Source organism: Nicotiana tabacum, chromosome 24 (assembly GCF_000715075.1).
Source record: "Nicotiana tabacum cultivar K326 chromosome 24, ASM71507v2, whole genome shotgun sequence".
Classification (NCBI taxonomy): domain Eukaryota; kingdom Viridiplantae; phylum Streptophyta; class Magnoliopsida; order Solanales; family Solanaceae; genus Nicotiana; species Nicotiana tabacum.
This window is the reverse complement of record NC_134103.1, coordinates 16,224,395-16,249,892: the sequence shown is the minus strand read 5'-3', so window position 1 is coordinate 16,249,892 and position 25,498 is coordinate 16,224,395. Positions and strand designations below refer to the sequence as shown.

General features: G+C 34.0%; 2 protein-coding genes across 3 annotated transcripts; one reads left to right on the top strand and one right to left on the bottom strand.

The window, feature by feature from the left end:
• Positions 1 to 1,180: 1,180 nt before the first annotated feature.
• LOC107761268 (truncated transcription factor CAULIFLOWER A-like) lies at positions 1,181 to 17,430 on the top strand. Of its 2 annotated transcripts, XM_075247008.1 has the most exons (9): positions 1,181 to 1,332; positions 1,412 to 1,614; positions 9,919 to 9,997; positions 10,338 to 10,408; positions 10,519 to 10,618; positions 15,826 to 15,867; positions 15,976 to 16,017; positions 16,185 to 16,294; positions 17,001 to 17,430. In XM_075247008.1, the coding sequence occupies exons 2-9, from the start codon at positions 1,430 to 1,432 to the stop codon at positions 17,098 to 17,100; spliced, it is 729 nt and encodes a 242-aa protein (XP_075103109.1). In that variant the 5' UTR covers positions 1,181 to 1,332; positions 1,412 to 1,429; the 3' UTR covers positions 17,101 to 17,430. The 2 variants fall into 2 exon arrangements, with proteins under 2 accessions (XP_075103109.1, NP_001311638.1); NM_001324709.1 differs by lacking the exon at positions 1,181 to 1,332 and having other exon boundaries at positions 1,425 to 1,614; positions 17,001 to 17,345.
• A 723-nt stretch (positions 17,431 to 18,153) lies between these two features.
• On the bottom strand, positions 18,154 to 22,157 carry LOC107761265 (E3 ubiquitin-protein ligase At3g02290-like). Its single transcript, XM_016579474.2, has 5 exons — positions 21,995 to 22,157; positions 21,261 to 21,442; positions 19,480 to 19,906; positions 19,287 to 19,396; positions 18,154 to 18,541 (listed from the first exon to the last, which is right to left on the bottom strand). The coding sequence occupies exons 2-5, from the start codon at positions 21,381 to 21,383 to the stop codon at positions 18,515 to 18,517; spliced, it is 687 nt and encodes a 228-aa protein (XP_016434960.1). The 5' UTR covers positions 21,384 to 21,442; positions 21,995 to 22,157; the 3' UTR covers positions 18,154 to 18,514.
• Positions 22,158 to 25,498: the final 3,341 nt, after the last annotated feature.

Sequence of the window (25,498 nt, the reverse complement as noted above, 5' to 3'; positions counted from 1 at the left end):
CAATTTCCGGCCGGTGGTTTACGGTAGAGAGAGCAGAAGGATGAGAGACGGTTTGAGAAGGTTTCTGGGGGGCGGGGGGGCAGAGGTGTAGGGGTTCAGAAAGTTATATGGGGGAGGGGTTGTTAGTTATGGTCCGTTGGATTATGGCTGATGAATGGTGGGGATCAACTGGAGTCAAAAAGGGCTCGTTTGGTCCTTGAGGGGTGCTGGACTGGATTTGGAGATGGGTTTGGGCGGATGTAGGGTAATTGGGCTATCAAGAATTACAAGGCCCAATGGGATGGCCTTTTTTCTTCTTTGTTTAATCTTTCAAAATTAGCCACTTAAATCTAAATGGACTTGTTTTGTTTTGATGACTTGCTTAATATTTAAACTAATTTAAGCTAATTAGAATTAAACTAATTGATTAGTCAAACAACTAATGCATTATTATTATTATTATTATTATTATTATTAGTATATCTTTTTTTGTTGTTGATTTTATATTTTACAAAAGGTAACTATACGCCACTAAAAGTTTATAATGCAATTAAAGTCTAGAAATACCATGAACGAAAGGTAAAATATTTTTTTGATGATTTTAAAATATTTCTAATTATGAAAAATGCGCCTAAATGCCATGAAATGCAAACAACAACATAGAGAAAAATCCTTAAAATTTCTATAAAAGCCAAAACTAAATAAGAATATTATTTTTGGATTTTTCTAAGAGCACTTTTAAGTAGAGCAAAAATTACGTGCTCACACTCTTTTCTTTCTAATTTATGCAATGTAATGACATGTTTTCTTTTCTGGTTGAAAAATAATTTTACCATTAATTAATAGTTTTTATCGTCATACATATGTAATGACATGTTTTAAATCTCAAATTTTAAAAAAACATCTTTATTTCTTAAAATTCGTGTTTACTTAAATAAGTTCACATTTGAAATGGAGGAGGTATATGTTAATCGTCCAATAAATTTTGAGTACCAAACGCTTAAGGTAAAAAATATATATTGAAAAAATAAAGAGCGCCGTCAACAGTGTCGAGAAAAGACAGAAAAAAATAAGCTCAGTAAATGCAGTACAGTTAAAATTTTGTACGGAAAGACACTCTTAAATATTTGCGAGAGACCTCATATATATATACATATATATATATATCCATAAGATACCAATGAATACCATACTACGTTGTACCTGCAACCAATCATAACTCGACAACACATTCTTAAAAACGACCTGGTTTCTCAATACTACTTTCCCTTTTCATCTCCTTACACCTTTTCTCAGACCAATATATCTTTATTCAATCCAACTCCATTATTTATTTTTTCCTTAAAAAAAAAGGTTGGTTACTTTCCTCTTATAACTAGGGTTTTTTTTGTTGCGAGAGCAATACTATAATTTCAGGGTTTCTATTTTTCAGGTTTTTTTTCTCTGAAGAATGGGGAGAGGGAAAGTGCAATTAAGGCGTATAGAAAATAAGATTAACAGGCAAGTAACGTTTTCAAAGAGGAGGGGAGGTTTAGCGAAGAAAGCACATGAAATCTCAGTGCTTTGTGACGCTGAAGTTGCTTTGATTGTTTTTTCACATAAGGGAAAAATCTTTGAGTACTCTTCTGATTCTTGGTAAGCTTTTTTAAAATTTCCCTTGTTAATTTATTTAGAGACTGAGCTAGAATTTTAAGTTTATGTGGTTCTGCAGAACCCGTAAGTGAAACTATAGCTCCCAAGTTTTTTATTTTTATTGTTTGTGTAATTGTTTTCTCCTATTAATTTTTCATTTTGAAGGGATAACATTTTAGTTTTTATCAGATGAAAAAGGAAAAAGATTAGTGTTTTATAAATAGTTTATATATTTCTTTCTTAAATTTTTGTAAGGATTTAGTCTTGAACAAAACAATGATTGAATACTCGTATCTTGTTAAGTTATTCTCGAGACTTTTAAGGTTTAGTTGATATGATTAACGATATGTAGTTCAAGTTAGATATTACTGCTGCAACCTTTTTTTTTTTGGCCTCTTCTTTTTTCTTGGTGTGTTCATAGGAAATGACAGACTGAAGTTAGTCTTAGTTCCAAACACACTGGAATGGTTCCAACAAAACCAGACCAATAGGATAATCAAATTAAAGAATATAATGAGTAGTATATTTTTTTTGATTGGAGAATATATAATATACTGGAAATTGTCACGACCCGAAATTCCCACCTTCGGACCGTGATGGCGCCTAACATTTCACTTGCTAGGCAAGCCAACATTAGAATAATATTATCCATTTTTAAAATAATTTTAAATTTATTAATAACAAGGAAACAAATGCGGAAGCAAAGTTTGAAATATAGTGAAATAATCCATCAAACAACGATTTCTAAATATCATCCCAGAATTGGCGTCACAAGTGCACGAGTTTCTAGAATAAATACAAATAAAGGTCTTAATAAAATAAAACTGTTTGAAAATAAATACACAACCAAAGTAAAATAGACGGGGACTTCAGAACTGCGAACGCCATGCAGTTATGCCTCAAGTCTCCTCTGAATAACTGAAATCCGAGCAAAACTATGGTACGCCGCTGGGACCAACTCCAAAATCTGCACAAGAAGTGCAAAGTGTAGTATCAGTACAACCGACCCTATGTACAGGTAAGTGCTGAGCCTAACCTCGACGAAGTAGTGACGAGGCTAAGACGGGTCACTTACATTACCTGTACGCAATATTAGAAACAACAACAATAATGGAAATAAATCAAGTAACTCATTTATAATAATCGAAGCCAACTCCACAGTCATAACCAATTATCATTTCCATCAATTCAGTTGCAGCGTGCAACCCGCTCTCACAATATATTCACATTTAATTCTGTTGCAGCGTGCAACCCGCTCTCACAATATATTCATTTTAATCAATTCTGTTGCGGCGTGCAACCCGATCCTCCAATATTGACTTTTAATAAGTCTGTTGCGGCGTGTAACCCGATCCTCCAATATGGACATTTTAATAAGTCTGTTGCGGCGTGCAACCCGATCCTCCAATATTGACTTTTAATAAGTCTGTTGCGGCGTGCAATCTGATCCTCCAATATTGACTTTTAATAAGTCTGTTGCGGCGTGCAACCCGATCCTCCAATATATTCATTATAATCGATCATGTTGCGGCGTGCAACCCGCTCCTCCAATATATTCATTTACCAATCAATTCTTATAGAAGAAATTTCCCAATAAACGCAATAATTAATATAAAATCATAAGACAACAAGCATACAATAATTATGATTTAATTATGAAGCAAACAATGACAAATAGAAAATTATTATGGAAATCAGGGAGCAGATAGGCAGTTTAATATTTAATATGCTAAATGTCAAATAACAATTAAGGCACATAATTCAAATAACATGTAACAATTAATGCAGGAATTCAAGAATTAATATTTTGACAAGGAATAAGAGAGAAACAATTATTATAGTAATTAATTTATGATAAAAAAATAATTTATGATTTTTCAAGTAAGCAGGCAAACAATTAATTTGACGACGTATAGACACTCGTCACCTCGCCTATACGTCGTTCACATGTAATTCACATAGCAAATAATTTAAGGGTTCTATTCCCTCAAGTCAAGGTTAACCACGACACTTACCTCGCTTTGCAAATTCCAATCAATTATTCAACCACAGCTTTTCCTTTTAAATTTACCTCTGAAAGCTTCAAATCTATTCACAAACAATTCGATATATTCAATACGAATCATAGGAATTAATTCCATATGAATTTATAAATTTTTCGGATAAAAATCCGAAATTCATTAAGATATTCAGCAGTGGGACCCACGTCTCAAATCCCAAAAAAACTCACGAAATTCAAACACCCATTCCGATACGAGTTCAACCATACCAAATTTGTCCAATTCCGATATCAAATGGACCTTCAAATCTTAATTTTTCATTTTTGGAAAGTTTTACAAAAATTCCAATTTCTTCCATCTAAATCCGAAATAAATGATGAATATAGACATGGATTTGTGAAATTCAATCACTATATGATAAAGAACACTTACCCAGTTCAAAGTCGTGAAAATCTCCCTTGAAATTGCCCAAATTTGAGACTTAAAACTCAAAAATGAGTAAAAATGGCTAAGACCCGATTTTATGTATTCTACCCAGCATTTTCGCATTTGCGGGCTATATTTTCGCACCTGCGGTCTCGCATTTGTGAAGTAGGGCTGCGAGGCGAGGTTCCGCACCTGCGGACAAAATGTCGCACCTGCGACGTCCGCTTCTGCGCAAAAGGGCCGCACCTGCGAAGACCGCATCTGCGATAGAAGTCTCGCTTCTGCGAGCTCGCACCTGCGGTCAAAATTCCGCAGGTGCGATTACACCAGAACTCAAAATTTCAGATTTTGCTTAAGTCCAATTGTTGTTCCAATTTCAATTTGTTTCACTCTCGGGGTACTCGGGACCCCGCTCGAATATACCAACAAGTCCCGTAACATAATACGAAGTAACTCGAGGTCTAAAATCACGTCAAACAACACTGAAATTATAATTCACACTCCGATTCGAATTTTGAGTTTTAAACTTTTAAATTGCAAATCTCGTGCCAAAACATATTAAATGAATCCGGAATGACTTCAAATTTGGCACACAAATCATAAATGACATAACGGAGCTGTTCAAATTTCCAGAATCGGATTCCGGCTCCGATATAAAAAAGTCAACCCCGTGGTCAAACTTGGAACATTTAGCCTTTAAATTGCTAGTTCTGTTAAATGGTCATAACTTGAGTTAGGGACCTCCAAATTAAATTTTGGGCATACGCCCAAGTCCCAAATCACGATACGGAGTTACCGGAACTGTCAAAATACCGATCCGGGTCCGTTTGCTAAAAATGTTGACTAAGGTCAACTCACATGAATTTTAAAGCTCTATTTCCCATTTTAATCTATTTTTCACATAAAAACTTTTCGAAAAATTGTACGGACTGCGCACGCAAGTCGAGAAATGATAAATGGTGCTTTTCAAAGTCTTAAAATATAAAATTACTTATTAAATTTAAAGATGACATTTTGGATCATCACAAAAATATCTAAATATTCTCCAGAGATTTGGCAAGCGCACGTTAAGGGTTGGAGCCTTATCTTACACAAAACCCTGTATTTAAGTAGAGAAAGATAAAGAAATTAAATTTCTAACCGTATTTTCCTAGCAACCATCGGAATTTTTTCGGTTATCAAATAAAATACCTAAATGTTTTAGCAGGAGAGGAAATAAATGACCCGCATTGAATTATCTGGTCTAATGATCAGATACTCCACTGTAAAAAAAACACTTTCCAAGAAACATTTTTCATATTGATGGTGAGGGTTGTACCATGGAACTTTGTCATCTGTGGAATCCTTAATTAACATGCCAAACTACTTTCTTTGTCGCTGTCCTTCGGCCACGACTTTTTATGCCTTCCGTTTTACGATAACAATATATTCGGTGTATTTCTATATTATAAAATTTGAAAAAGATAATATATATGCAGATTTTATCCCTATTTTATGAAGATAAAGAGGTTGTTTCCGATAGACTTTCATATGCATTTCATTTTATCACATTGAAATTATGTTTTGTAACATGGTGTATCAACCCCAAGCCAAAAAATCTTGTGCTTTATGCTCCAAAAAAAAAAAAATATGAGGCATCATAAATTACTTACTATATTATTATTTCTCCATTTCAAAAAGATTGATAATTTTTTTAAACGAACGAAGTATGTATAATATACTAACGATATATAATTTAACTAATTGTTAGAGTACTTTGTTACAAATGTAAAACAAATTTTTTCAGGCATTCGCTGTCAGTTGTCATCAATTATCATTAGTCACATCACACATGGTTGCAAATTTTATGCTATTTTCCCATTTTCTCTTTTTGGCTCATACTTTGTCGACTCTTTGAGTCATGTTCTGTCACGACCCGAAATTTCCCATCGACGGGACCGTGATGGCGCCTAACATTTCACTTACTAGGCAAGCCAACGTTAGAGAATAATTTATCAATTCCTTATTTCCGTTCAGTAATTAGCAATAATTAACTACGATGAAATATAACAAGTGCGGAATATCATAAATCTGTATTAACTACTACCACCCGGATCTGGAGTCACAATTCACGAGCATTCTAGAACTTACTACAAGTAATAGTCTGAAAGAAATACAACTGTCTGAATGAAAGAAAACAGTAGGACATAAAAAGATAGACGGGGACTTCAAGGTTTGTGAACGCCGACAGATCTACCTTAAGTCTCCGGACAGCGGACCAATAGCAAATCTCGATCAACCTGAGCCGGTATCAACCGACCCCATATATTGGTAAGTGTCGAGCCTAACCTTGACGAAATAGTAACGAAGCTAAGGCAAGACACCTATAATCAACCTGTACAATTTAACAGTGTATACGCAAATAACAGGAATGAAGAACTAAACAGGAAATGTCGGGAGGGAGACACACTGAGGGGAATACAAGATAAAGAACTACAATAGAATGATTACCGGAGCAGTCAATATACCATGAATTAACAGGAATAGTGAATACAGTAAAGAAGAATATACGATATTACCCTTCTTGCTTTTACTCTCAATCTCACCATAAAATTAATAGAAATGGTACGGCATCACCCTTTGTGCTTTTACTCTCATATCATGGAACGGCATCACCCTTCGTGCATTAACACTCATAATATGGCACGACATCAACCTTCGTGCATTAACACTCACAATATGGTACGACATTACCCTTCGTGCATTAACACTCACAATATGGCACGACATCACCCTTTGTGCATTAATACTCACAATACGGCACGGCATCACCCTTCGTGCATTAACACTCTCCCTTACCATAATGCAATGCATAAATAACAACAGGGAGAGAGAATAACAAGTACAAACCTTACTTCAACATTTGGTTCCATAATATCAATCTTAACTTTGAAATAAAAACTCAATTATCACCAGAAAATTCCGTAAACATGATAAGAACGATAATTTGAACAACACTAGTATAACACATAGCAATTTTGGCGTAGAAATGAGACAATATCAGAAAAACAGAGAAACATGAAAAAACAGATAAATTGGCGGCGCATAAGTACTCGTCACCTCACATATACGCCGCTCACATGAATTTCACTTAGCAAATAATCTAAGGTTCCTAATTCCCTCAAGTCAGGGTTAGACACATTACTTACCTCGCTCCGAAGGCCACTTAATTCTCAATCACAGCTTTTCCTTTGGAATTCACCTCCAAACCACTCGTATCTATTCAAAAATGACTCAATAATATCAAATATTGCTAAAGGAATCAATTATATTGCATAAATTAAATTTCCCAAATTTTCCTCCAAAAAGTCGAAAAATCGACCCCGGGCCCGCTTGGTCAAAACCCGAGGTTCGGTTCAAAATCCTTTTATCCATTCACCCCCGAGCCCGAATATGTAATTAGTTTTGGAATCCGAAATCAAATTGAGGTCTAAATCCCCTAAATTCCCGAAATCCCTATTTTCTACCCTAACCCCTAATTCTATCATGAAACTCTAGATTTCTAGGTTGAATTCTAGTGAAATGAAGTAAAAGATTGAAAGAAACGAGTTAAGGAATACTTACCTATGATTTGGAGAAGAAAATGTCTTTGAAAAATCGCCCTAGGCCTCCTATCCTTTTGAAAATGAGAAGAAAAAAATGGCTGGAGTCCGAATTAAATGCTCATTGTCCAGCGACCTTCGCACCTGCGGTGCTTTGGTCGCACCTACGCATCCGCATGTGCGGACGGGGTGTACGCTTCGGCGATAAAGGGCTACCTGCGGACAGGGTTCCGCTCCTGCGGAGAAAAGTCCGCATCTGCGAAAAAACGAAGTCCAGGCCTGGGTCGCATCTGCGGGGCTTCACCAGATTTGGTGCACCAGCAGCCTTGTTGAGGTTTGAACTCAATTCGCGCATCGCCCGAATGGCATCCGAGCCCTCGGGGCTCCAAACCAAACATGCACGCAAGTCTAAAAACATCATACGGACCTGCTCGCGCGATCAAATCGCCAAAATAACACTTAGAACTCTAAATTTAGCACCAAATCAAATGAAATTCTCAAGAATACTTTAAAATTTCTATTTTCTCAACTAGACGTCCGAATCATGTCAAATCAACTCCGTTTCTCACCAAATTTCACAGACATGTCTTAAATATCATAATCAACCTGAATCGAGATTCGGAACTAAAATACGGACCCGGTACTAACAATGCCAAACATCAATCAATTCTTAAAAATAATTCATTTTCAGACTTTTAATTTTCATCAAAAATTCATAACTTGAGTTAGGGACCTCCGAAAATGTTGACCGAAGTCAACTAAAATCAACTTTTAAGGCAAAAATTCTTATTTTCATCAGTTTTCAATATAAAAGCTTTCCGAAAACCTGCCCGGACTCCGCACGCAAATCGAGGAGGATAAAAGTGAGATTTTTAAGGCTTAAGAGCGTAGATTCGAGTTCTAAAACATAAGACGACCTTTTGGGTCATCACATAATCAAACTGCTCAAAGGGGAATAATATATCTAAGGGACTATTTAAACCTGCTCTCAATCATTAAGGACCAGTTTTGCTTTATAACAGAAAAGTAAGAATAGTACTCCATCACATCCACAATAAGTAATTTTTTAGCCTTTTTGTGATTCAAAATATTTAATTTTTTCGGATTTCAAGAATGGATTAATTATCTTTTTCCTATATTGTCCTTGGACTAAATAGTGTTGGAGTATGTGTTACGAGTGTATATATAAAGAGATAGTAAAGGTTAATATGGTCAATTTCATTGCTAATTAATGTTAAAAGATGAATTTCTTAATCTGTGTAAAAACAATCAAAAAATTACTTATTGTGGACCGGAGAGAGTATAATTTTACTTACCTTCTTCCAGAAAAGTGAGAATTATTCTCTTTCTGGTGTTAGGACATTTTTGCATCTCCTATTTGATAAAAATGAAGATTTATAGGAGTTTAACCAAATAAAGAAGTGAGAAATTAATGAGGCATTAGTCCTCAGTAAAAGTTAACACACTGTTGATTAATATTTAGTAGTCTCGAGATGATGTTTCATGAAAATTTTGAGTTACGTATCTTTGATTATATGTCTTGTGGAGTGAAAACTTTTGAGTTATATGTCTTGTGTTTGTTAAATTAAGATTGACTATGTGTATATTCCTCCTACTAATTGGTGTAAACGACAGTAAGGAAAATAACTAACTTTATTATCATATGTTTCAATTATACTTATGATTTATTTTATACCTTTTTTGGGAAAATAATACTCCATCAGAAAACTAATTCAATGATTAGCTTTATTCTTTCTAATATATGCTTTGGGGCAAGTCATATCTAATGAATTGAATGAATCCCACGTCGGACCGGGATGAGATTCCTGGTCTTCTTATAAGGCTTGAGCACTCCTCCCTTCGAGCTAGCGTTTGGGGCGTGAGTTAGGCCCAAGGCTTATTTTAGCACTGTATCATCTGGCTCCCCCCAGACCAATCAAGGGGGAGGGGGTTGAAATACCCCCTTATCCACGATTGTACACGTTTCGGACCAGACAGCAGAACCCTCCTCCTTTCGAGCTAGTTTTTGGGGTGTGAGTTAGACCTAAGGCTTATTTTAACAAAACCTTCTAAAAAGTCTATAGTATCTTGTATTTGATAAATTCACTACATATGTTTATTTTCGTCCATTCATTATTATTTTTGTTCTTATTGCATGTTAACCTTTTAATATTATGCGGAATTCTTGGTGCATTATAAGTTCTTTTACATTTAACATCACAATCACCCACTCATAATTGTTATTGGGAAGAGTTTTACTTTAACACAGAAAAACTAATGATCATTTTTTCTTGAAACAGTATGGAACAGATTCTTGAACGATATGAGAGATACTCATACGCAGAGAGACGCTTGCTTTCAAGTAATTCTGAATCTTCGGTATGACCTAAAAAAGTGTTTAAAATAAATACAAGGCATATAGTATTAAGGGAAAAGGATCAAATTTACCCATCTACTTTCAAAAATAGTTTATATTTAACCTCTATTAAACTTTCCAAACAAAAAAACTCCTACTGTCACATAAAGTTGCTAAAATTACCCCGCGTGACATGCCACATGGCGTTCATCTCACTCAAATGTCATGCCACACAGGATGTTGTTGGCCATGCCTGAAGGGTTAACGTACAATGGGGTAGAGGGGTAAATCTGACCCATTTCCCTAGCGAATAATGTCCTATCTTCATCTTCAAGTTGATGTTTTGGTATTTGTATAATACAGGTGCAGGAAAATTGGAGTCTGGAATATGCTAAACTCAAGGCTAAGATTGATCTCCTACAAAGGAACCACAAGTAAAATATGATTGCTTAATTCTATCGCAGCACAAATATACAATTCGTGTTTCCACCTTCAATTTGAACAGATTCAGTTTTCATATTCAATTTTTGAAAATTATTTTCAGGCATTATATGGGAGAAGATCTTGACTCATTGAACCTAAAGGACCTGCAAAACTTGGAACAACAACTTGATACTTCTCTTAAGCTTATTCGATCAAGAAAGGCATGCCATAATCCTTCCTTTTTTCCTTTTTTTTTTACTTATTCGATCAGTGTTCTTTTCTAGTAGAGGCGCATTTAGGAGTTAGACTTGATTATTTTTTTTCCTTTAACATGTGTTCTTTGCTAGTAAAAGAAAAAAGGGCAGTCCGATGTACAATGCCCCGCATTCACACAGGATTGGGGGAAGGGCCGCACCCCAAGGGGTGTGACATAGATAGTCTATCTTAATACAAGCATTAGTGGTTGTCTAATTAATTAGGGGTCTTGGACCATCAGGAAATTGAGTCCTTAACTATTGCAGGGCAAGTAAAACTGACCATCACAAAAGTGAAAGCTCATTCCTGCCATACCATCTGCATTTTTTAAGACAAAAGTATATTCTTGTAAGCTTGCACGCACCTCCTCTACTATTCTAGTGGGTGGCATAGATTATGGCTGTCCAACGGGACGGGACAAAATTAACGGGACGGGACGGGACGACATTTAGTCGGGACGGGACGAAACGGTAGGCCCATCCCGTCCCGCTAACAAACGGGATGGGACGGGACGGGACGGAACGGACGGTAGGCCCATCCCGTCCTGCTAACAAACGGGATGGGATGGGACGGGACGGGACGGGTTCGCGGGCCTTAAGTGTCATTTAAAAAAATATATATTTAAGCATTGAGTTTGGCAACGGATATTCTTTTGACAATGACTAAGTTTTTAAAGTTTGCAACATCTAGTTTTTTGACTTATTTAATAAACTTAAAAATTAAAGAAAAATTAGAAAACTAAGTAAAGAATTATAAAATATTAAAACAAAAAACTTGTAATAAAATATTCTAGCAATTATAAATATATAATAGAGTTATAATTTATTTAATATAATTTTAATCTATTAAGTAACTAAGTAAGAGTGTAAGACAATTCATAAAACAAATTCAACGCTTAGAGCCTTTTATTTTATTAATAGAACTTTCAAATCTCACATACAAATATAATTTTTTTGAAGAGCACCTAATCTACGCAACCACCTTCTAGGAAGGGTTCTGTTTGAACTAGGCCTCTTAGTAGCCAATTACAAATTATCATACTAATATTTGTAAGCTCCTATATAACTTCGTTGTAACTTATCTATAATTTCTCTCGGATATTGTTCTGAAATTGGCAATGTTGATTGATGTTCCATGAGTTCCATGCCGCCATCGCTCCCAGTGCTAAGTATCTCATTGTATTCTTCTTCTTCCCTAGTGGTTAATTTTTCAAAACCAAAATTTCTTCTTTCTGAATTAATCCAATCTCTGGATAATACGAAAATCTCTAGGCTGTCCTCCGCTAATGAATGTCTATGATCTCCGATTTGAAATCTTGCCATGCTAAAAGCACTCTCCGATGCTACTGATGATGCTTGAATAGCAAGGATATCTCGGGCCATTATTGAAAGTGTTGGAAAAACCTTGCCACGCTCCCTCCACCATGCCAAAAGTTATTCGTTGCCTTCTTTGTCTTTAATACTTTCCAATTCTTGATTAAGATAAGAATCAAGTTCATCATCAATAGAGGAATCAAAACCTATTATATCATCCATATCTTCCCATAGAACTTCTACTCTAGACTTAGAAGTAGAAGGAGCAGTTTCACTACCTGTTGTTTCCATAGATTTATATTTATCAAACATTGATCTAACATAAGAATATATGTTAGCTTGGCATTCTTCGAGAGATGGTTTTTTATTTTCTTGAATTGCTAAATTCTCATAAATTTTACGAACAAGTCCATTTGCACCTCTTAATTTTAAAGATGGGTTAAGTATAGTAGAAATTAAATAAACTTGGAAAATAGGGAAAAAAATACTTTTTAAATTTTGTAATCATTTCATTAATGGACGGTGCATAAGTTGGATTAGTTTTATACTTACCAAATACAACAGAAATTTCACAAATATACCATAATATTTGTGTAATAGTAGGATAATATATACTAGAAAATTATTTTGTAGCATAATAAAATTTTTCTAAAAATTTAGTAAGCTCTTTGATCTGATCCCAATCAGAATCAACAATTTGATCAGCGGGGATACCATTATGCATATTAAATACCTTTTGTATAGGCACCCGATAATCATAAGCAACTTTAAACATTTCATAAGTAGAATTCCACCTAGTACAAACATCTTTTGGAACTTTTCTATATGGAAGGTTAGCACTAGCACATTGTTGAGCAAATTCACGAATTCTACTCGCTTTATTAGCACGAAAAATATAGCCGCAAGCATGTTGTACTTTACTACAAGCATCAGAAAATAAATTAATACCATCTTTTACAACCAAGTTAAAAATATGGCATGCACATCTAACATGAAAAATTGCCGGATTAATTGGACAAAGTCTAGTTCTTAAGCTAGTTGCTGCAGTTGTGTTAGCAGAAGCATTATCTAAGGTGATAGTTAAAACTTTATCAATGAGTCCATAAAAATTAAGTATTTGTAGAATAGTAGTTGCAATATATGCTCTAGTGTGTTTTGAATCAATAAATTTATAACCAATAATACGTTTTTGCATGTTCAAGTGATGATCAACCCAATGACATGTAACAGTTAAATAATCACAACTATTTGGACTACGACCTATATCAGATGTGATAGACACTTTACAATCTAAGTGAAAAAATACACAACGAATATACTGAAGATATTCGATTTGAAATTTAAAAACATCATTTCTAACTGTAGTCTTAGGAAAACCTTGAAAAGCAGGATTATAAGTTTCTTATATATAATGCACAAAAGCAGGGTGAGAAGGAAAAGTAAAAGGTAAGCCACAAACAACCACCATTTTTGCTAAGTTCTCATGATCTCTATCTTTGTTATAGGGGCGTAAAATAGTACCAGAAGCAGGGTCAAGCTGCTGTTGTAAAAAATTAGAACCCCCGCCAGATTCACTAGGAGTGCTAGTACCGGTGCTAGGATCCGGTATTTGTACGGCTTCTATTTTAGCTTGTATCCATAAAGCTTTGTGGTCCCTACCTAAGTGCCTAGATAAACCCCCCGTCCCACCACTTTTGGTGTGCGCAAATCGTTGCTTACATATTTCACATGTAGCACGTTGATTGACTTTATCATGTTTAAAAAATTTCCATACAAGTGATGTTTTGAGACGTTCACCCTTAGGCTTACCCCTTACAGGAGGTACAGGGGGTAAAGCTCCAGACCGAGATTGACTCTGAGTTGGAGCTTGTGTTGCGGGACTAGTGGGTGTTTCATCTAATTCTTCTTCCTCATTTTCTTCATCCCCATTTTCTTCGTCCTCAATAAAAATATCATTGCCAAATTATCTTTGTAAAGTTTCATGATCTAGTTGTTCTCCGAAATTAATATTATAACATGCGGGGGGTTGGGAAAATGAAGTTTCATCAACATGAGTCATTTCATCTATATGTTTTTTAATTATAGGAGAAGGGCTAGGATTAGGACTAGGATTAGAATTACTACTACTTTCACCTTTACTACTTTTTTTACTAGTTTTTTTAAATACGCCAAATACATTTTTAGGTGCCATAATTTAAATACGAAATTAAATTTAAAAGTTAACACAAAAATTAAAAACACAAATGAAATACGAAAATAGAACACGTAAAGTAAACACAAAAATTAAGCACTAAAATAATGCGCAAAAAATATATATTAAAACTAGGAGATGGAACGTGTGCACCTTGATTAAATATTGAAACTTGAAGAAATTGCCCAAAATATTGCTCCAAATACTTGAAGAATTAATTTGAAGCTTGAAAGTTGCTCCAAACATTTGTCCAAATACTTGAAACTTATCACTTGATTGCGAGAAAATTGAGAGAATAATATAGATAGAATGTAAGAGATTTGAGAGAGTGATTTATTTTTGTGGGAAACAATGAAGAAGGATTGGGGTATTTATAATAGAAAATAGGGCCAAAATATAATTTAATAAACTTAGGGATTATATTAGAAGTTTGGAACCGTCAAAACTTCATTCCGAAGTCATCTTCACAAAAGTCAAACTACGATTAACTCTTACGACTTAAACATCCAACTTAGAGACTATGTGTCCCATTTCACTCCGAAACTCACCCGAAACCAAAACCAACTACCCCAGCAAGTTACATAATCACAATATAGCATAGAGGAAGTATAATTTAAGGGATCAAGGCAAAACTAATCAAAACGACCGGTTGGGTCGTTACACATCTATGCGGCTAGTAGTTAAACAAAGGTATTATGGATCATGTTCGACTTTACTACTCAAGTTAAACTTCCAATATATCACGTGGAATACATATGAGCTCGGATTGAGGCCTAAACATTGCTTTAGAAATGGTCTTCCCTTTCAAACAGGTTCTCTATGGACCTGAAACTGTGGTGCCGGACCATTGTAGAGTCCAATTGACTCTAGAGTCTATCATACACAGGCCCAATGGCGTTTTTTTTTGCAACAGAAGGAAATTCAACTCCTGAAAATTCAAAATTGGGAGTCTAAACTACTGGAAATGAAATCAGCAGCACAAAATTGATCATATTACACCACAAATATGGCCGTTTTGAGTTTTGGGGGAGTGGGGGCCAAATATGGCCGTTTTTAGCCATTGGGAACGGCTATTTTTGCAATTATAGTCGTTGCCCAACGGCTATAATTCAAAAAAAAAAAAAGGGACGGGACGGGATAAACGGGACGAAATGGCCATCCCGTCCCATCCTGTGTCCCGTTTAACATGGGTCCATCCTGTTTAAAATTAAGTGGGACGGGACGGGACGCGGGACCGGGACGTCCCGTCCCGTCCCGTTGGACAGCCTTAGCATAGACAGAAGCGGACCGAGGATTTGAAGTTATGGACTTTTGATTTCTAGCCCTTCGGAGTTATTGAGTTCTAAATTTATAATTTGTACATATTAAATGAACTTTTATGACAAACACAGGATTTGGCCAAAAACAACTACTGAGCTCTGCCGAATGTATTGTAAATAATACATTCGCCCCTGAGGACATGTTTCTGTAACTCTGTTCACCATGGTTTGGTCAGATGGGAAGAAATAATCCAATATTTTTTGTCTCAGCTACAATTAGAATCCTGATCTTCCATAGTTTTCACTCACTTCATTAACGGCTAAATCACACTTTTGGGTGCTTTAACATTTGCTTTTCTTTCATGCAAAATTTGAGATTTTTTGTGACTTCAGATGTTTTTGTGTTGCAGAACCAACTCATGCATGAGTCAATCTCTATGCTACAGAAAAAGGTACTAGTAATTATATGCATGCCAAGTTTAATTACTACTCCACTGCTAATTATTAAGTACTGTAATCTTGGTTAAATACCTTGAGTGTAATATTTTATACTTTCATAGGAAAAGGCAATCCAGGAGGAGAATAACATGCTATCCAAGAAGGTGAGTTTGTCTCTTCTAATTTATTCTAAGTTGTTCTGCAATTAGCAAAGTTTTCAACAGTATACCATACTTAGCACTTCATATATCTTAGGGAAATTGTTAAATATCATATACATTGTATTAATAGGTTATTTTTCATTTTTTCTAATTCCTTTGCTTCTAAACAGATTAAGGAGAAGGATAAGACAGTAGGGAAGCAAGCTGAATGGCATCAGCAAAATCAAGTTCCAAATTCAGCATCTTTCCTCCTACAACCACATCCTTGCCTAAATATTGGGTAATTGTTGTCCTCTATAACAAGATAAATAAACAAAACCAGCATAATTACTAGTACTATTTTTGAAAGCATGGGATCTTTACACAAATAACCGACAGATTTACTATTTACTTTTTCTAGCCAGCAATATTGTCAAAGGTGCCTTAAAGCGCGCTTAAGCTCTAAAGTAGGGCGCAAAACATGTCGAGCGCTTCGTCTCGCCCAGGGGCGCTTCAATGTCATCATCAAAGCTCTATGGAATATTTTTTTCAATTTCTTTGTCCATATATTTATAATGCACGCGTATAATTATTAGTCTAGGACTACACATACATATTTGTATTTTCTCTCCTTTTGTGCCTTTCCTCATCAAAGCCCCATACTTTATTGGGCTTAAAGCCCCAATGGACCTTAGACCATTTTTTGCGCTTTTCGCTTTTGACAATACTGCTAGCTAGTACACATAAATTATACATTGATTATTCATGGTTATACATATATTATACATGGATTATATATATATATATTATACATCCGCTGACTATGTTAAGTTTAAGCAGTTAGGTGGCCGGCTAATCAGATTAATTCTTCAGTGTTTTACTTTTATTGTTCAGCATCATATTGAAGTTTTGAATTTGCTAACTAGCTTTTATTTACAAAGTTGGTTAAGCACTACTTGTTCGATTGTTTCATTAATTTGGTGATGGTATAATTGTTGATTAATTAGAGGTAATTACCAAGAGGAAGCAGAAGAAGCAAGGAGGAATGAGCTTGACCTAAATCTTGATTCCTTGTACCCATGCCATATGGGATGCTTTGCCACATGAATAAACAACTTTATATGTTGCATCTGAAGAAATGTCCTTTTGCTGGAGTTCAAGTTTTCCAATTTTGTGTTCTCATTGCTTTATGTGGAGGAAAATAAGATTTTAAGTCTCTTCTTGGGAAGTTCTTAATATTGAGTGTCTTTATATATATATATATATATAGGACCTTATTGTCTTTCTTTATATTAATGGTGAAGAATGTTAATTTCCCAACCTTCATAAATGGAAGGGGAGGTCCATTTGTTGGCTATAGTTTATATTTTTACCTTAGAATTATTGTCAATAAAATTATGTATTTTTCTTTGAGTTCAATACAATGTTATGCCCAAACACTGATTTGCTCAAGGTCATTGGGAGGGCTTAAAAAAAGGCCAACTCCAGTGCAAAAACATGAGAAATTCCATTACTACTTGCAAATTTGTATTCTCATGTGAAATGTTTTATTCAGCTCCTAATTGCTAAAAATTGTTTTGATATCCTGTAACAGTCAAGCCCACTAGTGATATTGTCTGCTTTGGGCCTAGGCCCGCACGGCTTTAAAATGCGTCACTAGGATATAAGACATGTTTACTTGTATACCAAGCATCTTTCTCGTGTTTTGTCGATGTAGGATTTGCCTAGGGTGTAACATACACCTCCTTTAGGGACTTAGCGAGGACGTTGACGTTTTCCCCAGCATTGTTCAAGGTTGCACGTGAAGTGGCTCTGATACCATGTGTAACAGCCTAGTCCACTAGGGATATTGTTCGCTTTGGGCCTAGGCCCGCACCGCTTTAAAATGCATTACTAAGATTTAAGGCATGTTTACTTATATATACCTAGTATCTCTTGTCGATATAGGACTTGCCTAGGATGTCACCTATATCCTAATTGTTTTGGTGTTTCTTTGAGTAATTTAATAATTTCATCAGGCTGTAAAAATAGAAACTCTGTACTTACCTTAATGTTAGCATAGGCAACTGGCAAATATAAGTACTTGAGGTGTAAAAGACTTGTAGCATTGTGCCACCAATCTTAATTAAGATGTAAAGACCATGGGGCAAAAAGATAGTATAAGCTGATAAAATCAATCATCTAAATTTCATTAGCACAAGTAGTTGGTCTCACTTGCTTTACATGTAGCAGCAATCAAAAAGCCGAGGAGCCAAAAGTATAAACACCAAACAGATTTTAAGGGGAAACAAGTGTTCTCTTGACCGTATATCGTGTTACTCTTCAATCTGTTGTATAACAGGGCATGTTCCAAATAATCAAAAGTTAAAAACACCAAAGAAACGAACAACTCCAGAGTAAATCTAAGATGTTGGGAACCAGTGTAGTCAAGAATTATGTACACCTTACTAAGTTGCAGGAAATCTTCACATATACGTCTGCTTTTCATTCTCGTTTAGCTCCTTCTCTTCAGATCCGTACACTAATTTGTTTCCTCGAATTGCATCAACTGGGAAAGGAAATAAAAGAGTGTTAGAGAATCAGAGGTAAATAACTTAAACTGTATAACCAAAAATATATCAAGTTTAGGCATCACTAAAGCTCTTCGCACAATTTTTTTCCAAGTATAATTCTATGATCTTTTGTTATCTTTTAAATCAAAGGTATACAACATATTTGTTGCCGAAAGTAGAAGTCGAAATCTGTCTTAAGAAAACACTAGACATGAGTAAATGCTGACTTTCTTCTTAAGACCTTCTACCGTTAACATCCAAAATTCTAAAGGTATTAAAGCATCCGATAAAATTATTGAGGTAATCAAGCTACAGTGTATAGAGATCAGATTGCAGATATATATCGCCAAAATATTAGCAACTTTAACAACATATATATACCGGCTCAATAACTGAGCCATCTGAATGAGCAAGTGACTATTTACTACATACACTGCTGTCATTTTCAGATAACAAAACTTTATTCTTAAACCTATATATGTTACAATACTGACAAAGAATGTATATAACATGCCATTTAAAGTTCTTGATGCAAACACAAACATGACGCAAACTAGTAAAGAGGAAAAGCAAATCTAGCAGTTCATTGATAAAGCATTAGTTATTAGACTAACATATAAATTTTTTGACTCCTCCTTTGCGGAAGATTTAACTTGACTATGCAACAAATAAGATAATGCAAACTTGCAATGCACCAGAGTAACATAAAAAGAGAAAAGTAAAAGAAACAAAAACTCTTGCCTTTCCACAAACTGGACATTTTTCACTTCTCTCCTGCCACTCGTAAATACAGCTGAGGTGATAATGATGTGAACATTTTGTCGATATCTTGGGATTCTCTGGTGTATACTCTGCAAAAAAAAAGTCATTTGAAAAATTAAGCATATTCAAATAGTTCTTTACCAACACAAAATTGTTAAACAACACAAGCTACCTTCGAGGCATGTTGGACATACATCCTCATCTTCCGATGAGGAAACCGCATACAGAAATCCAGTCTTCATCTTTGATGAATTTTCCTTCTCAGGGGACTCGGGACAATATTCTTTACATCCTCCTTCGCAGTCTAATTTAATCAGCTTGTCTGCTGCTTGTAGAAGTCTTTGTGTTATTTCAACATCAGCATCTCCGACTGGTTCAGGCTCAACTCGTGATTGACTTGTACTTTTGTCCTGTCGTCTAAATGCAACTTCTTGTTGCACTTGTGGCTGTGTTGGAGCAGCATTATTTGGTAAAACACTACCCTGAGAACTGATTGTATTACATGAACTATTGACGGTAACTACAGCATTCGAAGATGACGGGCCTTGATTAGCTGAAGTCACAGCAGTTTCTTGTGCTCGACCAAATACGGCTCCACACTGATGACAAGTAATACTTAAAAGTCAATTTCATGATAAGGAACAGTCAGCATATTGTAAAAAGTTAGTATCTTAACTAGGAACAATTAGTATCTTAACTAGGAAAAAGTAGAATGAAAAAAGGCAGTCCGGTGCACTAAGCCCCCGCTATGCACGGGGTCCGGGGAAGGGGCGTATAACAGGGGTCTATTGTACACGGCCTTACCCTACATTTCTACAAGAGCCTGTTTCCACGACTCGAACCTGTGACCTCCTAGTCAAATGGCAGCAACTTTTTCAGATACGCCAAGGCTCCCCATTACGAGAACGAGTTATTTGCAAAAAGGATGCAACTACGCTAGCAATATAGTCATGAACTCATGATTGTTGTTACTACAGCTATAATTAGAATTTTCCAGGTTAGCGGTAATAAACAATGGACTCAAGTCAGCAATATTCGTTTCTGTGGTTTGTTTCACTGTTCTTCAAAAACAAGAGAGCTTTTCCATGTCTAAACTATTAAAGTTGATACATGATCACATTAGCATCTCACATATACAATTTCGCACCAAGCAAAGAGTATTGCTATTCTGTGATTTTACTAATCTATGAGCTAGTAAAACAGGAAAAAGAAAGTTCCATCAAGTGTCATCTTTGCTCATAATACATTAAAACAGAATATTAAAAGCAAACAACGACTGATGTTTGATGTATTAGATGCTAAAAGCTAAACCAATATCTATAATCAAACAGTATGCTGCGAATTGAGCAAGGACAAAAGATGCTGCACATCCTTCATGTTAGTATAATCTTAAATCCTTTAGGTTTGGGATTCAAAGGACTACATTATTCTTTGCACAAGAGCAAGGTAGGTCATCTCCCTAGCTCTTTAAGGTAGTTGAAGTTTTTCCTTGGAATCATCTTCACCTGTTGTGCTACTTAAATATTCATTATTGCTATAGTTGGTTGAGCTGGTGGTCCAACTAATTAACTACTTCAGTTAGACACGATTAGTTTTCGGTAGTTAAGAATCTTGCCATCATTTATTCATAGAAAACTGACAAGGCAGAATTAGCTTAGTGGTAGAAGGCAACACGGTGCACGAAGCATTTGCGTTCACGTAGGGCCCGGGGAAGGGCCGCACCATAGGGGTAGTGATGTGGGCAGCCTACCCTAATGCAAGCATTAGTGGCTGATTCCACGGCTCGAACTCGTGACCTATAGCTCATATGGAGACAACCTTTTACTGTTGTTCCAAGGCTCCCCTTCCAAACAATGTGAAACATTAAATAGTTCAGCGCATCATCCAAACATTAGGATAAGATAAAATATACAATTACTTCATAGCCAAAAGCAAAGAATTTTCAACAGGTACCTTATTAATTATGTTGTGAAAGCAGCAACTAAAACACTGGCAGTTGCTATGGTTATGATCATTTGAGGCAGCAGCATTCTCTCCAACATCAGAAACAGTGAAACAACAACAAACTGAACCCATGATGTTTTTTCAAATCATCACATAAAATCTTCAAACTTTCAGCAGCAATTCCCTTAAAGCTATAAACAAACTATAAATAAGCAAACAAAACTAAACACTAAACTGTATAAAAATGTCAGACCAAAAATAGTAAATTTCTTTTCCCAATTTATTGCTCTTAATGCAAGATTAACAAGAAATAAAAGATAATTTTTTCCTTTTTCCCCCAAAAATTGCTAGGAAAATTATTTCATTTAACAGATAATGCAATCAATCAATGAAAAATTAACTCATCAGCAAAAGGAGACTTAAGACCTACAGAAACAGAACAAGGGTTCTATTGTTTGGCGTTTGAAAAATCACACACACCGTAACATCCCAATCCACTAGTAATATTGTCCGCTTTATGCATCACTAGAATATAAGGCATATTTACTTATATATCCAGCATTATTTTGTCGACGTGAGATTCAATTAAGGTGTCACACACAAGATATATTGATAACAAACACCATAACCATAACATGCAAGACTCATTGATCACAAAAACACAAACAAACACACACAAAAACATGATCATTAAAAAACAATATATGCAGAAGAGAAACAGAGAGAAAGAGGGGTGACTTTACCAGAAAAAAGATTTTGGGTAGCAAAGGGTCTGTGCTGTGGAAACAAATAATGAAGAGTTTTGAGAATTGAGGAAAGAGAGTTGACACAAAAAAGGAAAAGTTGGAGCCTTTTTTTATTAGAATCTCGGATTATATGGAAAACTCTCTCTATATATTGCGGGTTTATAAGGTATCACGGCGAGGAATTAGCTGAAAATTTATACCTCTGTCCCTTTTGTTCTGTTTAAGGTACACCTAAATATATTTTACTACTAAATCCTACTCCCACTTGATCTAATATTCCAAAGATTTTAAATATATAGAGAAGATATTATAATGCGTTATAAAAACAACTTGCATATATTGCAGTTTCTTAATTTTTTTCAATTTTGGAGATGAATTCGGTCCTGCGAATAATAATTTAAAATTAAATTTAAGGAAAAATAAAGGACGAGAAAACATACTTTTTGGAATTGAAAGTTGAAACGCACACTTATCATCACGGAATATGGTCGAATAATTGGTATATATATGTTTGTTTTTAATTCAAACACTAAACTCTAAAATTAAGAAACTTTTTAATAGAGAGCGTTTTACTTTTTTAGTAAGTTTAATTGACAAAGTAGTAAACCAAAGTGGTGTAGAATTGAATTGTAGCAATCAAACCATAACTTGAAATACTTATTACTTATATTGTTCCTCTTGTCTTCTCATTTTTTAAGATGGACTATATTCATTTAATAATCAATTGATTACTATTGATATACAAACCTCCATCATATATTTTATATTAAAAGTACGAAGGCATTTAATAAAATATTTTTTGCATTTTTACCTTTTAAAAATATGTTTTATATTAGACAAAATAGTAATTTAATTAGTCTCCTAATATTTAGGAATAGACATTTAATTATTTTTTCTAATATTTAGGAATTCAAAACCAACTAAACTTTGTGTAATCATGACCTTCCTTATTTGAAAAAGTAACACAAGGAATGGAGAAATGAAGTAGGAATATAGTAGGCGAACAAATTACAGTCTTCCATGCTCCATATGTTTTCTTCATTAGTGTCGTTGTCTATTCAATGTAATTAGTATAATGAGACTATCATACATCCTCCGTTTTTAAGGGAAATTAACATATGAATTTCTTCTACATATAGATTGTATTAAAAGCATAAACTTCGCAAATTGATCAAAAGTTTCCCAATAACTTCTAAGAAATAAATGTCCTATCAGGAGTTTAATACAAAAGACAATAGAAGTGTAAATAAATAATTGTACAATATAATTTAATAGTTTTATAATTTTATTTATTTTGTAAATTTAAAGAATGTTCATTTATTTGCAATACAAGCGTTGTTGTTCTTTTAATTAAGACGGTCTATAGGAAAATTTATAATGTACTATTTTTGTCTTTATATGTTTCCTTTAATTTAGAGTTTCAATTGTAGAGTTTAAAGCTGAGAGGATTAATTTTTCACATGGAATTTTTACTATACATTTTAACGTCTAAAGTTTGTTCCTACAAGAATTCACTAGGAGTGGACAAATTTAAATTTTGGATTGAGTTATAGTAGAAATCGAGTTCATAATTGAAGAACGAAAGATGAAAGATTGCAGTATTATTACTGTCCATAAACTATAATTAAAATAGAAAGGAACAAGAAAATAGAACTTATGTACGTGTCATCGTATTTAGTGTTAGAGTTGGACTCTCCTTCCAAAAGAAAAAAAGAGTTGGACTCACAATGATGTACTACATCAAACCTAAACAAATAATATAAGAATACACAAAATATACATAACTTTAAAAAATTAATTTTATTAATAACGAAAATTTTTATAATTAAATGATTATTTTGTCCAATGTGAAAACTATTTTTAAAGGGTAAAAAGTTCAATCACATTTCACCAAGAGTTTTCGTGTTTTTAATATAGTATAGATTACTACTTTGACATAATATTAAAAGTTTAACGTGACAACATATATATTATATGTGGTCAAATTGTAAAATTTTAGTAAGAAATTAAAAGTACTTAAATATTTTTATTGAATGAAAAAAGAAAAAGAAGGACGGCACTAAAGTTTTCATTATTGACGCAAAGTTTTCATTTTTTTAATATCGGTGTGCACTTTATTTGTTGTAGGTTGGGCAACAAAAATTTCAGTCATAGTGACCAAAGCGATAAAAGAAAACATACAACAAGCAGCTTATCAATAATTATATATAGGATATACTAACTAATAAACTAAATTATTTGCATGTTTAGAATATATTAAGTATTTGAACCCACCATTGCATCAATATATATAATAACAATAGTTGAACTAAATGAATTTATTATTGCATCTATTTTAACGTCAATTGTTATTTTACTTAATTTATTTTTCTCAAATATAATTTTTATTGTTTGATGCGGTATATACACGTGCAACGCACATATACTAAAAATATTTATCTATTTATCTATATTATATTAAAAGCACGAACCTTTAGCGAAATGTCGTTCGCATTTTTTACCCTTTAAAAAATAGAGTTCACACTAGATAAAATAGTTATTTAATTATTTTTTCTAATATTTAGGACCTAAAAATTCATTAAAATTTTGTTATATCTTTTCTTATTTAAACTAGATACCTAAAATTTAGGACTTTAAAATTGTACCTTAAATAAATGTGTAAAGTTTTTATTTGGACGATAGTATAAAATTTATAGACGCCTTTTGAAATAGCTTTTACGTGGCAATTGGAAATTGACATCCTAATAGTACTCTAATTGTATTCATGACGAACAAAATAATTTTTTAACATCAATGAGTAATTTTGTTGAAGAACAATTTTACTTCACTTAGTATTTTCAATAAATTATATTAATTATTCTAATTATGTGATAAATAATGTGAGACTAAAACTAAAAACTACTAATATATAGTTTCTCTTTTATTTTAATTTTATCTTCCTCAATCAATCTAGACTATTATAAAAGTACGAAACTTCAAAAATCGACCGACATTTTTATCATTTAAAAAATAAATATCACATTAAACAAAATTATCATTTAAATATTTTTTTTATATTAGAACATTAAAATTAGCTATGTCAAGCTATTCTTTTATAAGAAAATGTTAATAAATACTTTTCAAAAGTGTTGTTATAGAGTTTCGTGGCCACTCATAGTGTTGATAAATCTATTTACCGGATAAGCCTTGCATGTAATTGTAAATAAATATCAAATTATTGATATGCGGCTAGCTGATATTACCCATCACTATTGAGCAAAATGAAGTACCAACCTTTATTAGTATTTATAGTCTCTTTATCATGATAATGGTCGAATCTACCTAGAAAGAATGGCATGAGAATCTAAATATATTCCTAATGAAAGTCCAAAATAAGGTATTTGTAAAGCATTGATCTTCTTTTATTAAGTTGGATAAATGTGATTAACGTTCATTATTTTTTTAAGGAATTTGAATTTTTTAAATTTTATATTAAATAATTCAGGTACATTTGTGAATAAT

Bases quoted from the DNA above. Each gene is read 5' to 3' on its own strand.
- LOC107761268 (XM_075247008.1), top strand. From the start codon at position 1,430: ATGGGGAGAGGGAAAGTGCAATTAAGGCGTATAGAAAATAAGATTAAC. The intron at 1,615-9,918 runs GTAAGCTTTTTT...TTCTTGAAACAG, and splicing joins GAGTACTCTTCTGATTCTTG to TATGGAACAGATTCTTGAAC. The intron at 10,409-10,518 runs GTAAAATATGAT...AATTATTTTCAG, and splicing joins CTCCTACAAAGGAACCACAA to GCATTATATGGGAGAAGATC.
- LOC107761265 (XM_016579474.2), bottom strand. From the start codon at position 21,383: ATGGGTTCAGTTTGTTGTTGTTTCACTGTTTCTGATGTTGGAGAGAAT. The intron at 19,907-21,260 runs GTACCTGTTGAA...ACTTGTCATCAG, and splicing joins TTCACAACATAATTAATAAG to TGTGGAGCCGTATTTGGTCG. The intron at 18,542-19,286 runs GCAAGAGTTTTT...TTCCTTTCCCAG, and splicing joins AATGTCCAGTTTGTGGAAAG to TTGATGCAATTCGAGGAAAC.